Here is a 14616-nt window from a genome sequence, read left to right as displayed (position 1 = left end):
GCTTAAAACCTTGCCAAGGCCAACAGACTTACAAAACAGCCAAAGTGTCGCAACTTTGTTTCTAATCAGAGGATACACATGCAAGTTGACTAACTGAAGTCATCCTTTCATAAATTATCACAGCGTACAATATACTGAGCAAAATTAAACAAAGCTTCACTCATTTTGAAAAAGACTTAGTATATTGTGATAACTGGCAATCCTCTTCAGTAAGTTGAGTCATTCAAATTCATGGGTCTCACTCTCAGCCATTACCATTCTTAGTCAAACCACATTTCAAAGTTCCAAAGCAAGCCACCAACTGGCATCCTCTTTTGTACAGAGTCCTTTCTTGGCACACCTGAACTCCAATCCAACTACAAAGATTTCATCCGCAGCTTGATGGAGTGATGCTCACTCCCCCACACCCCGAATGGATCACCTGCCGCACATCTTGCTCAGCTTGACGCCGTGGAAACAAATGCCTTTAAGATTATTGCAATCTTCCACAATGAAGCCGAGTGCATTGGCTTACCACTTCACCATCACAGATTGGTGGGTTAGTACAGCGGATAACAACAATTGTGCATTTTATGAGAAAAGCATGAAATTTATAACATAGTTAGTGCATACCATAAGGTTTATTTTCAGATGTGGAGGGAGGTCAGATTTGACCTCTGGGGACCGTGAGAGGTCAAATCCAAAATGGCCGCCAGTCCACCGGGTCTAATGTTCAAACGCGCTTAATTTTGGAACCAAATAGTGTAGAAAAACATTATAGGTGTAATTTCCAAATAAATTGGGGGTGCCCATTCATTTGGGATCACACATCGAGATGGCCACGTTGAAGTTTCTGGGAGACTGGCTGGAAAGCAGTGGCTGGACGAACGCCCTGGTACAGGCTGACATTGCAAGTTCCGGAACAGCAAATTCCTTCATACATGCCAGCCATGTCACCAAGATCCGCCATGCACACTAGGTCACAGCTGCAAGCCTTTATACACTCCTCCAACAAGCTTACAGTGAAGACTGCACATCCGATGATACTGATGCCATGCAACCAGATACTCCGCCTTTTGAGGAGTGGTGCATACAGCGAGCAAAGGCCAGTGTCCACTTTGACTACTGGCTTAAGACCCTGTCATTGGAGCTTCTCTTGCTGCGGTACATCAGGTCACTTCGTGAAGGTAACTTCCAGCTGTACGTGGAATCCCTGACGCAGATCATGCCCTGGATGTTCGCCCTAGATCACACGCATTACTCCAGATGGCTTCCCGTACACATCCGTGACATGACTACTCTTGCTGAAAAACACCCAGATGTCCTAGCAGAATTCAAGTCTGAAAATTTTGTGGTGCACAAAACCAGCAACAAGTTCTCTGCCATGGCACTTGACCAGTCCCATGAGCAGAACAATGCAATGGTGAAAGGTTCTGGTGGGGCTATTGGACTGACTGGCAATCTCGGAGCACTCAGACACTGGATGGTAGCAGGGCCAGAAATTGCCAGGATCACCAGAGTTTGAGGAACAGGCCATAAAGCAACAGGATGGTGCTGGTGACACTGGCCACCATCACCATGACCAGCAACCTGGAGTACAAGCAGTATTCCTGAAGGAGGTTGAGGCACTTGTGACAGTGCTGGAAGAGATGGGGAATCCATTTCTAGAACACAGCCAAAACCTACTAGTCATTGACACAAGGGACATCATGGACACCCAAGTGGCTGAAACTGAGAAGGATCGAGACCCTTGGTGAGGAGCAGTACACCAAGTTCGTGACAGAAAGGCTAGAGCTGTTTTTTTTTTTTTGGTTTTTTTTTTTGTATACAAGATCGAGGCTCGTGAAAGAGCGAACATTAATCACACAGAAAGACAAACAGACAAACCGACACATAAAACAAATAACATCGGGAGCGGTAGACAAGATGGGGAGAGAGGGGGAAGGACACAAACGCAACATTTGAGAGCAGGGACCGAGAGACATGGAGACATCGAGAGATCTGTGGGAGGGAGAGGGCTTTGGGAGGGAGGCATGGGAAGGGGGGGTGGGAGAGGTATAAAACACATGGACACTGCCAGGACTTCCAGGAAAGAAGTTGGAATTTCAAACAAGGTGGATCTGGGGTGAATTAGTGGGGGTAGAAAAGATCAAGGTTTTGGATGGGGGAAGATAAGAGATGGTGGTGAACAGCTGTTTTAAAGACCTGGAGGGAGGAGTGGGATTGAAGGGAGTGTGGGAGTTTGTTCCAGAGGCGGGAGAAAAGAGGAATGAAAGAGTGAAGGTGAGCAGAGAGCCGAGATTTCGGCAGTTTAACCATCAGAGGGTTGCTGGCAGATCTTGTGCGACCTGCAGGAATATTTGGGGGACAGGGCACAGAGAGAGCTGGGGGAGCAAGGCCGGAGAGGAGTCGGTAGAAGACAGAAAGACCACCTACCTGCCTGCGGTGAGTGAGTGAAAGGCCCTCAGAGATAGCTTCATCGCGGGAGATTCCAATGATTCTGAAAGCTTTGGATTCAACAGCGTGAAGCCGAGCTAGGTGTAAGGCAGGAGCACCAGCCCATAGGGGAGAACAGTATTCTATTGAGCTGCGGATGAAAGCCTTGTATGTGGTGAGGAGCTCAGGTGTGCCTAGGAAGGACTTCACACGACGGAGGATGCCCAGTCGGCGACTGGCTTTCATCCGCAGCTCAATGCGGATCCGCAGTTTGGTTCCAAAATTAAGCACGTTTGAACATTAGACCCGGTGGACTGGCGGCCATTTTGGATTTGACCTCTCACGGTCCTCAGAGGTCAAATCTGACTTCCCTCCACATCTGAAAATAAACCTTATGGTATATACTAACTATGCTAGAAATTTCATGCTTTTCTCAAAAAATGCACAATTTGTTAAAATATGAGAGCTTATCCGCTGTACTAGGTGGTCTCTGTCTTGCGTCTTGTTCTCCCCCCACCCCCGCCAGGTTTCTGCAGGGCCCCTTTAGGGAAACTACCTAAATCCAGGATCATTGCTCACCCCCGCTCATTTGTTCCTTTTTTTTTTCCCCCCCACCTGTGGAACCAACTTCCATATCTTCTTCATTCTCATTCCACCCTCCAGGTCTTCAAGACAGCTGTTCACCACCCTCTCAGACCATCCCTAATCCAAAACCATTATCTTTCGTACCCTTGTTAACTCTCACCGCCCTCCCCACCCCAATCCCTCCTCCTTCCAAATCTCCAATTTCCCTCCTAAGAGTTAGTTCCATTCTGTATCCATCTTTTTTCTAGTCTGTACATACTAGAAAAAAAACAACCCTGGAAGCAGATGAATAAAGTCGACATATGTAGTCTCCAAACATGGAGTTGAATTGAAGGTCGATCCTTACCTTTAAGTACATGAGGTAGAGACGACCGGAGGTCATCACCTCTTGAGTCAAGGAGCTGTCGGGGTTTTCTTCGGCACACTTGCCCTCGGCGAAGGTAAACAGCTTCTGGGTCATGAAAGACAGTAGTTGAAACTTTTCCATATTGGTGTTTAGATGGATGCACAGGCATTGACTGAGGTCACAAAGGGGCAAGAGGAAAACAAATTTTTTTTTTAGCCTGCTTAAAAACAAAAGGATTAAATATTTTTCTTCTTATTTAGAATGAAAGGGCCCCTTCCTCAAAAAAACAACAACATTTTATGGAGAGCATGTATAAACGACTTTAAGGTAGCTAGTGCAGCAGGTCAGAAACAAGCAAGGCATAACGGAAAAAAGAATAAACTAGAGCAATGCGACTGTGTCGCCAATAAGCCTCCGCGTAGTCCCTGCCCGTCACAACAAGTAGATGCCCTTGTTCACTGTCCTAAAATAAACAAGTTTGATTTAAATACCTTCAGCTGTTTTCAAGTATCACATTTTCACCAGACTGGACAGGTTTCACATCGATGGGTGAAGCGGTTTCAGAGAGGGGTTTTTAAAAAATATCTCTTCCAACCTAATATGGCTGCCAAACCACATGACATATGACATCAAAAATGTAAACTCTGCATATGTATGGGTAGAGGATCATGTTTGTGAAGTTTCGTACTGATCGGATAAGGTTAGTTTTTGTCCCCCGTCGCACCGCGGAGCGAAAGGGGGACTATGGTTTTCCCCTTCGTCCGTGTGTGCGTGCGTCCGTGCGTGCGTGCGTGCGTCCGTGCGTGCGCGCGTCCGTGCAGGACCGAATTCTAATTTGGTGTGTGGGTGCAACCCACGTCAAAATCCAAGATGGCCACCGCCATGTATGTCTGAACCTTGTGAGCGGAACATCTTGAAAAATAAGCGAACTACCAACTTCTAATCTGGTCTGTGGGTGTAGCTTGGCATAAGGAAGAACGCTATTGAAAATTGCGTCGCCACGTCAAAATCCAAGATGGCCGCCACCATATACATGTCTGAACCTTGTGAGCGAAATATCTTGAAAAATAAACACTCTACTAACTTCTAATCTGGTGTGTGGGTGTATCTACGCATAAGGAAGAACGCTATTGAAAATTGGGTCGCTACGTCAAAATCCAAGATGGCCGCCGCCATGTATGTCTGAACCTTGCAAGTGGAATATATTGAAAAATAAACGAAGTACCAACTTCTAATCTGGTGTGTGGGTGTTTCCAGGCATAAGGAAGAACGCTATTGAAAATCGGGTCACCATGTCAAAATCCAAGATGGCCGCCTTGCATCTTCCACTTTGTCACCTCGCATCACTTCAACGACGGGGGACCTAAGCGTAACGCTTGTTCTATTGAAGATGGCTTCCATCTTCCAGTAGAAGATCTTCCATCTTCATGTGACCTACAATGTCATAATTGTCAAACTATCGGGCGAGTGAAGCGTACTTCGAGCTCTCCACGGCATCGAAGTTTAAGTGTTTTCCCATTCTTGTCTTTGTCAAATTTCCACTGGTTATTTTGCTGTGTACGTGTTATTGTGTGTTTCTGGTTGGTATTGGTTTGTAATTCGTACAAACATGTGTGCAGTTAATCGTTTTCTGGGTCGTACCTCGTGCGCGGCCCGGTAACTTGGGGCTTCCCTCCCCCCGTCGGTGTTTTGTCGATTTGGGTTCTTTCCTTCAATGTATTGCTCGTTTCTTTTATTTTATTTTATTTTCTCCCCCTCACCTCACCTCCCTAGACAAAGAATTCTATATTGATTCTTTCTCTCCTCCCGGACACGTTGCTTGTTCGCTCTCCGCCTCGTCTCGACTTGTGCCCCGCCCCTTGTATCTCGTTTTTCTTCCGCCTCTGCTCCTTCTTTCTCAAATCCACGTTCTCACTTGGAGACTTTTCCCAGATTGTTTTTCATGGTTCTGTTGGGATATTGTTGGAATATGTTTAAACCGCAGCCGTGATGGCTTCCCCCCCCCCCCCCCCCCCCGAATTTCCATGTTTTAAACGTTTCCCAGTGTGTACCCTGGTCAGAATAGGTACACCGTATCCCTGCGTGTCGTAAGAGACGATTAAGAGGGTTGACGTCAGGAAGGGCATCCGGCCATAAAAAAAACAGCCTCAAAAAGAGAACCATGACAATTACAACTACATATGGGCAGGGTGCAGCCTGAAGTGGAGATCGGTTTCTGAGGTTTGGGACATGGAATGTAGGGACAATGACAGGGAAATCAGGAGAAGTGGTGGAAGTATTGGTCAGAAGAAGAGTGGACATGTGTTGTGTGCAAGAGACGAGATGGAAGGGAAGTGGTGTGAGAATGGTGAAGGGTAGGCAGGGACAGAAATACAAGTTTGTGTGGCAAGGGTGCCCGGAGGGCGTGAATGGTGTTGGTGTCCTGTTTTCTGAGGAGTTTGTAGACAGTGTGGTGAGTGTGACTAGAGTGAGTGATAGGTTGATGATGGTGAAAATGATGATTGGAAAGCTCTTGGTGAACATCACCTCGGGATATGCTCCACAGGTTGGTCGAAGCAATGAAGAGAAGGACAAGTTCTGGTGTGCGATCGAGAAGCTGATGGAAAACGTGAAAGATGAGGAAGTTGTTGTGGTGGGAGGAGACCTGAATGGACATGTGGGAAGGAGTATGGATGGTTTTGAGGGAGGTCATGGGGGTTACGGATATGGTGTGAGAAATGGAGAAGGTGAAAGGATTTTGGAGTTTGCTGATGGAGCTGATTTGTTGATTTGTAATACTCAGTTCCAGAAAGAGGATAATAAGCTTGTTACATACACGTCAGGTTGGTCGACGACAACCGTTGACTACCTGATGGTGCGTAGGCGAGATAGGGGGCACCTCCGGGACAAAAAGGTGATCCCGGGGGAGGAGGCTGTTTCACAGCACCACTTGGTTGTCTGCGACATTAGGGTGAAAGGTGCGAGGAGCGCGCGGCGGGTGAAGTACCAACCAAGAATGAAGGTGTGGAGGTTGAAAGAGGTGACAGTAAGGGAGGCATTAAAAGAGAGGCTGAGTAGGGTAGAGGCTGATGTGGTTGAGCTTGAAAGTGGTTGGATGTCAATGAAAGCTAGTCTGTTGGGAGCCGTTGGTGAGGTATGTGGATGGACAAAAGGACCACCGAGGCACTCGGAAACATGGTGGTGGGATGATGAAGTTGGAAAGAGAATTGACGAGAAGAGGAAGAAGTTCAAGGAGTGGCAGAAGGCGAAGGGTACGGGAGCAGAAACAGCAGAGCATGAAAGTTATAAGGCAGCCAGGAAGGCTGCAAAGAAAGAGGTAGCAAAGGCGCAGGAGGCATGTAGGAAAATGTTCGGAGAACGCTTGGATTCGGAAGAGGGTCAGAAAGCAGTATTCAGGATTGCAAGGCACATAGCGAAAGAGAGGTGTGATGTGATGGGGGTGAGTTGCTTGAAGGTTGAAGTGGGACAAATCGTTGTGGAACCAGATGGAATTAAAGGAAGATGGAAAAGATATATGGAAATGCTGTTGAATACAGAGAATGAATGGGATGGCAACATAGAGAGTAACCCAGTTTTAGGACCGGCAGAGAAGATAACTGAGAAGGAAGTTGAGGAAGCGATAAAAGCAATGAAGAGTGGAAAAGCGGGAGGGCCGACGGGAGTTGTGGGAGATATGTTGAAGGCAGCAGGAAGTTGGGGTGTGAAGAGAATGACAGAGATCTGTAATCTGGTGGTGAAAGAAGGCCGCATTCCAGTGGCTTGGGAACTGAGTACCCTCATCCCTCTATACAAGGGGAAAGGTGACCCTCTGGAGTGTGGCTCGTACCGAACGATAAAGTTATTGGAGCATGGAATGAAGGTATTGGAAAGGGTGTTGGAGAGGAGGATAAGGAAGAAAGTGAAGATCGACGAAATGCAGTTTGGATTTATGCCAGGAAGAGGAACGACAGATGCGCTTTTCATTGTGAGGCAGTTGCAGGAGAAGTACATGGAGAAGAGGAAGAAGTTGTTTTTTGGGTTTGTTGATCTGGAGAAAGCATTCAATAGGGTTCCACGCAAAGTATTGACATGGGCATTGAGGAAGTTAGGAGTGGAGGAATGGTTGATCAGAGTAGTGATGGCAATGTACAAAAGAGCGCGCACAGCTGTAAGGACGAAGGACGGGAACAGTGGTGAGTTTGAGGTGAAGGTGGGAGTGCATCAGGGGTCGGTACTAAGTCCACTACTATTTGTAGCTGTGATGGAGGTGCTGGCTCAGAACGTAAAGGAGGGTTTACCATGGGAGTTGTTGTATGCAGATGATCTGGTGTTGATTGCGGAAAGTATGGATGGACTGAAGGAAAAGATGAACAAGTGGAAGGAATGTATGGAGACAAAAGGTCTGAAGGTGAATATCGGAAAGACGAAGGTGATGGCAAGTGGTAAAGCATGTGGTGAGGTGGAAAGAACTGGGAAGTGGCCGTGTGCTGTGTGCAGGAAGGGTGTCGGAGTGAACTCCATTCAATGTACAATGTGCGCTGAGTGGGTTCATCAAAAATGTAGTGGTCTGAGAGGGTCATTTACCAGTGTGGCAGCTACATTCAAATGTAAGGTGTGCACAGAGGGAGCTGCAGATGGAGGAAATGTTGAGTTGGATCTTGGAGATGGCGTGAAGCTGGAAGGTGTGAAAACATTTTGTTACCTCGGAGACATGCTGAATGGAGAAGGTGGATCAGACTCGGCAACGGTTGCTCGAGTGAGATGTGCATGGAAGAAGTTTCGGGAACTGAGTGGCGTGCTGATGAGGAGGAGAGTGTCGCTGAAGCTGAAGGGAAAGGTGTATGCTGCATGTGTGAGAAGTGTTATGATTTATGGGAGCGAGACATGGGTAATGAACGTAGAGCAGCAACGAAGGCTGGAAAGGGTGGAAATGCGAATGGTTCGATGGATGTGCGGAGTATCGTTGAGAGAGAGGAAGACAAATGATGAATTGCGAAAGATGATGGGAATATTGCCTGTGATTGATGCTGTGAAGAGGAACAGGTTGAGATGGTTTGGTCATGTATTGAGGAAGGATGAAAGTGACTGGTTGAGAAGAGTGATGGAAATTAATGTAGAAGGAAGTAGAGGACGGGGAAGACCGAGAAAGACTTGGCTAAAGATGGTGGAAGAAGAAATGCGGGCAAGGGGGTTAACAAGGAGAGATGCAGAAAATAGGGCAAAATGGGGAAGATTGTCATGGGGACCGCAAGGCTAACCCCCGCTCTAGCAGGGAAAATGGCCTTAAAATGCATGTTGTTGTTGTTGTTGTATATGCAGCAACGGTGATAGATGACATTTGTAAAGTTTCACATCAATGAGAGTAAGTGGTTTCTGAGATATAATCATTTAATATTTTCCTTCAATCCAATATGGCTGACACACCAAGTGACCAATGACGTTTTTGTGATCAACTTTTAATCGCCACGCCTAGTCAGTGACACACGTAAAGTTTTGAGTCAATTGCTTTGGTGGTTTGGGAGGTGTTTTTTTAAGGTTTAAGGTTGAATCCAATATGGCTGCCAAACCATGTGACCGATGATATCATAAATGTAATATTTCAATAAAAATGGGTCATGAATCATGTGCATGAAATTTCAGATTTTTAGGATAAGGAATTCGATTAAAACATTTATGGCTGGTATACCACTTCAATGATAATGTCATCATTATCATACTTTACTTCCCCCATTGGGAGTACTTGACAATGTGCCAAGTTCAAATAATTGTTTTCAATAAGTGGTTTCCGAGAAATAATTTTTTACTTATTTGAGTTTAATCCAAGATGGCTGCGATACCACGTGACCTATGACATCACAATCATCATAAAAACATTCTACATGGGTGTTGATCCTACTCTCAAAGTTTTGTCTCAATCGGATATGCGATTACTGAGAAAACGAGGTTTAGCCCGGACGGACGGACAACCCGAAAACATTATGCTTCCGGCGACTTTGACAACCCGAAATGGATTAATTAAATGGTGGAGGCATAAAAATTAACTTTCACTCTTTAAAAATCGTGCAAATAAATTATTTCAATATCAGCTGCCTTTTTGTTCATATCGTTTTCTCACCTGTTGCAAGTAGAGCGTCCTGCATTGTGATGCTTTAAAAGGCGGTGGGTGTATAATCAGAAATACTGTTTGATAGAGCGATATATTACCGTTAGTAGTACCACCTTTAGAGGCCATTTGTCCCCGTAGAGCAGTTGGCCGTTATATTAATAAAATGGAAATATAGAAAGAAAAAGTGTTGAATATAGCAAGGGTTTTCTGAAACTAATATATATGAGAAATGGGATTAAATGAGACTCACCATTATTAAAATGAAGAAGAAGATGAAGTAGAAAAGTTTTTGTTTTAATGTAAATTGAAACCGGCCCATCTATCCTCACCTTACTCAACTATATCATATCGTTTGCAGATTGTCGAGCATCTGATTGATGAAAAGATGGCGATCAGAATTGATGGTGAGCATACGTACGGCGTATAAATCCCCTATAGGACAATTGTTGACGGAGCGAATAGATGGACGCACGCACGCATGCCTTTACCAAGCTCCTTTTATATTATAGAAGTGTGTTTTGATTCCCTTTTTTTTTTTTTAAGGTCCGGATACACTAAAAGTTGTTTTCTCCTTATGAAAACATTTGCTTGGGTTTCCCATGGTTAACATCATTGATTGTCGTGTCTTGTGCCCGCTGCGCCAATTTAAAAACACGTGAGCATGTTTTCATGTCACTCAGTCCGAAAATTAAATCGCAGGAAAATTTTGATTACGCAGACCCATGTTTGTGAAGTCTGAGAGTTGCAAATCGATTGTTGTTTTTTGAAAAACTTTTGAATTTTTTTTTTTTTAATGAATTTTTTTTTTTCTTTGCGAGAGTGATTGCATTTGCTCAAGTAACCTGTACGGTGCTTACGTAGCCCACATCACCGCTTCGCCATTGTGCTTCAGCATGCGTAAACATGCAAATTCTCTACCTCTGTGGGAAAATTAGTTTAGAAAACAAAAGTACCCACAATATCAATAACTTGCTGCTCATGTGTAGTGGAATTGGAAAAGTGGGATTTTCTGTACCAAGTTTCAATCGCTTTCAGTGGTGAACGTGACCAAAATACAAACTTTAAATAAATAAAAAACAATTATAAAATTACACTTATCCGAGTTACAAGCTGATCCAGGATCTGGCAATTTTTTGCAAAGATTAAGCAAAAAAAATTAAAACCAAAAAATAAAATAAAATAAATAATTCACCAAAAACCACCACACCTGAAGAGAAACTCTGTGATCTCCTCATTTGTGTACCACTCTGGGAGTTGAAGTTTGACCTGGAAACGCTCACCCAGGTAGGACAAAGCCTGGTTCTTAGTGATGCAACCGTCGTCGCCAACCATTCGCAACATGTTCACCACGCATGAGCGCAGGAACGAGTTATCTTCTTTACCCCGCAGCAACTCTTGGCACAAATGGAAGTCAGGAAGGTCTACTAGAGCCTGTGGAGGGACGGAGCGGGAAGATGAGGGTCAAGAGGAGAAATTATAATTGAGACAAAAGCAAGATAATAAGTGAAATTTCTCATGAATGAGTTTTAACGAAGACTAAATCCATATAAATGCAAAATAATATCCACCCATAACATGTTTTATGAACAGGTGAGGTATGCTTGGAGGCTAAGAGGTGTGACGTGCAAAACCAGTGGATTGTTGAATTAATTACCTCCGCCACCAAAGGTGGATGGAGGTTGTGTTTTCACCCCTGTCTGTCTGTCTGTCTGTCTGTCTGTGAACAAGACATCTCAAAAAGTTGTGGACGGATTCGGACGAAATTTGGCAGAGAGGTAGCATATGTGACAAGGACGAAATGATTAGATGTTGGTAAAGATCCCGATTCGGATCCGGCTAGTATCATTTTTTAAAGAGATTCTTCAACATTGAGAGATAGGGCCAAAAACGATACGTAGCACAATATCTCAAAAAGTTGTGAACGGATTTGGACAAAACTTGGTGACAGGTTGTGTGTGGGACAAGGACTAATCGATTCGATTTTGGTGAAGATCTGAATATGGATTGGGATACGAGAATTATTTAATTTTCAAGTGATTCTTCACCATTGAGTGATGGGGCTAAAACTGATACATAGCACAATATCTCAAAAAGTTATGGACGAAACTTGGTGGACCGAGTGGCTGGGTGACCAGGATGAATAGATTCGATTTTGGTGAAGATCTGAATATGGATTCGGAAACAAGAATTTTTTAATTTTTAAGTGATTCTTCACCATTGAGGGATTGGGTGAATGAATGAATGAATGAATGATTGTTTTAAGGTCATTTTCCCCGCTAGAGCGGGGGTTAGCCTTGCGGGCCCCATGACAATCATGGTTCCCTGTTTGAGGCAATGTTTTTTTATGGCCGGATGCCCTTCCTGACGGCAACCCTTAGTCGCCTCTTAGGATGCGCAGGGATACGGTGTACCTATTCTAAACCGGGGTACACACCATTGAGGGATTGGGTGAAAAGCGATATACAACATGGTATTTAAAAAAAGTTATGAATGACGTATGACTAAACGAGGTGAATAAGTTGGTTAGGTGACAATAACAAGCCGATTAGATTTTGGTGCAGGTCTGAATCCAGATCCGGCCGATCATTGGGATACAAAACAAACTGTTCAGCTTGGCGGAGGTATGCGCTCAACTGAGTGCCGTTCTAGTTTGTACAGTTTTCCGTTTGTGTTTTTAATGGAAGTCGGCATTATTTAAGTGGTCAATGGGTGGTTGTGGATGGAGTTACTTGAGTTGGCTGTTGAATGCTTCTCTTTGTACAATTTTGATCGTTCCGATCGTAGATTTTGTTGTACTGTTGCAGTTGTTTTTGTCATGATTTATTATTGTAATTGCATTTGGAAATTAATTGAGCAATATATTATACTAAGATTTTGAGCTTTCTTTGACTGCAAATATAAATATAATTTGATTTGGAATACTCAGTTCCAGAAAGAGGATAATAAGCTTGTTACATACACGTCAGGTGGGTCGACGACATCCGTTGACAACCTGCTGGTGAGTAGGCGAGATAGGGGGGCACCTCCGGGACACAAAGGTGATCCCGGGGGAGGAGGCTGTTTCACAACACCACTTGGTTGTCTGTGACATAAGGGTGAAAGGTGCGAGGAGAGCTCGGCGGGTGAAGTACCAACCGAGAATGAAGGTGTGGAGGTTGAAAGAGGTGACAGTGAGGGAGGCATTAAAAGAGAGGCTGAGTATGGTAGAGGATGATGTGGTTGAGCTTGAAAGTGGTTGGATGTCAATGAAAGATAGTCTGTTGGGAGCCGTTGGTGAGGTATGTGGATGGACAAAAGGACCACCGAGGCACTCGGAAACATGGTGGTGGGATGATGAAGTTGGAAAGAAGATTGAAGAGAAGAGGAAGAAGTTCAAGGAGTGGCAGAAGCCGAAGGGTATGGGGGCAGAAAAGGCAGAGCATGAAAGTGAACAGGCAGCCAAGAAGGCCGAAAAGAAAGAGGCAGCAAAGGCGCAGGAGGCATGCAGGAAAATGATCGGAGAACGCTTGGATTTGGAAGCGGTATTCAGGATTGCAAAGCAGATAGCGAAAGAGAGGTGTGATGTGATGGGGGTGAGTTGCTTGAAGGATGAAGTGGGACAAATCGTTGTGGACCCAGACGGAATTAAAGGAAGATGGAAGAGATATATGGAAATACTGTTGAATGCAGAGAATGAATGGGATGGCAACATAGAGAGTAACCCAGTTTTAGGACCTGCAGAGAAGATAACCGAGGAGGAAGTTGAGGAAGCGATAAGAGCAAAGAAGAGTAGAAAAGCGGGAGGGCCGACAGGAGTTGTGGGAGATATGTTGAAGGCAGCGGGAAATTGGGGTGTGAAGAGAATGACAGAGATCTGTAATCTGGTGGTGAAAGAAGGCCGCATTCCAGTGGATGGGAACTGAGTACCCTCGTCCCTCTATACAAGGGGAAAGGTGACCCTCTGGACTGTGGCTTGTATCGAGCGATAAAGTTATTGGAGCATGGAATGAAGGTATTGGAAAGGGTGTTGGAGGCGAGGATAAGGAAGAAAGTGAAGAATGACGAAATGCAGCTTGGATTTATGCCAGGAAGAGGAACGACAGACGCGCTTTTTATTGTGAGGCAGTTGCAGGAGAAGTACATGGAGAAGAGGAAGAAGTTGTTTCTTGGGTTTGTTGATCTGGAGAAAGCATTCAATAGGGTTCCACGTGAAGTAGTGACCTGGGCATTGAGGAAGTTAGGAGTGGAGGAATGGTTGATCAGAGTAGTGATGGCAATGTACAAAAGAGCGCGCACAGCTGTAAGGACGAAGGACGGGAACAGTGGTGAGTTTGAGGTGAAGGTGGGAGTGCATCAGGGGTCGGTACTAAGTCCACTACTATTTGTAGCTGTGATGGAGGTGCTGGCTCGGAATGTAAAGGAGGGTTTACCGTGGGAGTTGTTGTGTGCAGATGATCTGGTGTTGATTGCAGAAAGTATGGATAGACTGAAGGAAAATATGAACAAGTGGAAGGAATGTATGGAGACAAAAGGTCTGAAGGTGAATATCGGAAAAACGAAGGTGATGGCAAGTGGTAAAGCATGTGGTGAGGTGGAAGTAACTGGGAAGTGGCCGTGTGCTGTGTGCAGGAAGGGTGTCGGAGTGAATTCCATTCAATGTACAATGTGCGCTGAGTGGGTTAATCAAAAATGTAGTGGTTTGAGAGGGTCATTACCCAGTGTGGCAGCTACCTTCAAGTGCAAGGTGTGCACAGAGGGAGCTGCAGATGGAGGAAATGTTAAGTTGGATCTTGGAGACGGTGTGAAGCTGGAAGGTGTGAAAACATTTTGCTACCTCGGAGACATGCTGAATGGAGAAGGTGGATCAGACTCGGCAACAGTTGCTGGAGTGAGATGTGCATGGAAGAAGTTTCGGGAATGGAGTGGCGTACTGACGAGGAGGGGAGTGTCGTTGAAGCTGAAGGGAAAGGTGTATGCTGCATGTGTGAGAAGTGTTATGATTTATGGGAGCGAGACATGGGTAATGAACGTAGAGCAGCAACGAAGGCTGGAAAGGGTGGAAATGCGAATGGTTCGGTGGATGTGTGGAGTATCGTTGAGAGAGAGGAAGACAAATGATGAATTGCGAAAGATGATGGGAATAGAGCCTGTGATGGATGCTGTGAAGAGGAACAGGTTGAGATGGTTTGGTCATGTGTTGAGGAAG

At 45.1% G+C, this 14616-nt stretch overlaps 1 protein-coding gene across 1 annotated transcript in view; it reads right to left on the bottom strand.

Moving 5' to 3' along the window:
• POLR1B (RNA polymerase I subunit B) overlaps positions 1-14616 on the bottom strand; it is a 100654-nt gene that overhangs the window by 74046 nt on the left and 11992 nt on the right. The window contains exons 6-7 of the mRNA XM_068128407.2: positions 10639-10862; positions 3347-3518 (exon numbers count right to left, since the gene is read on the bottom strand). Coding sequence (XP_067984508.2) covers positions 3347-3518; positions 10639-10862 — 396 coding nt within the window. The remainder of the gene's footprint in view (positions 1-3346; positions 3519-10638; positions 10863-14616) is intronic.

Source organism: Myxine glutinosa, chromosome 9, assembly GCF_964187855.1.
Source record: "Myxine glutinosa chromosome 9, kmMyxGlut1.1, whole genome shotgun sequence".
In the NCBI taxonomy this organism is placed as follows: domain Eukaryota; kingdom Metazoa; phylum Chordata; class Myxini; order Myxiniformes; family Myxinidae; genus Myxine; species Myxine glutinosa.
Note: the sequence above shows the minus strand (reverse complement) of the source record. Positions and strands in the feature narration are given on the sequence as shown.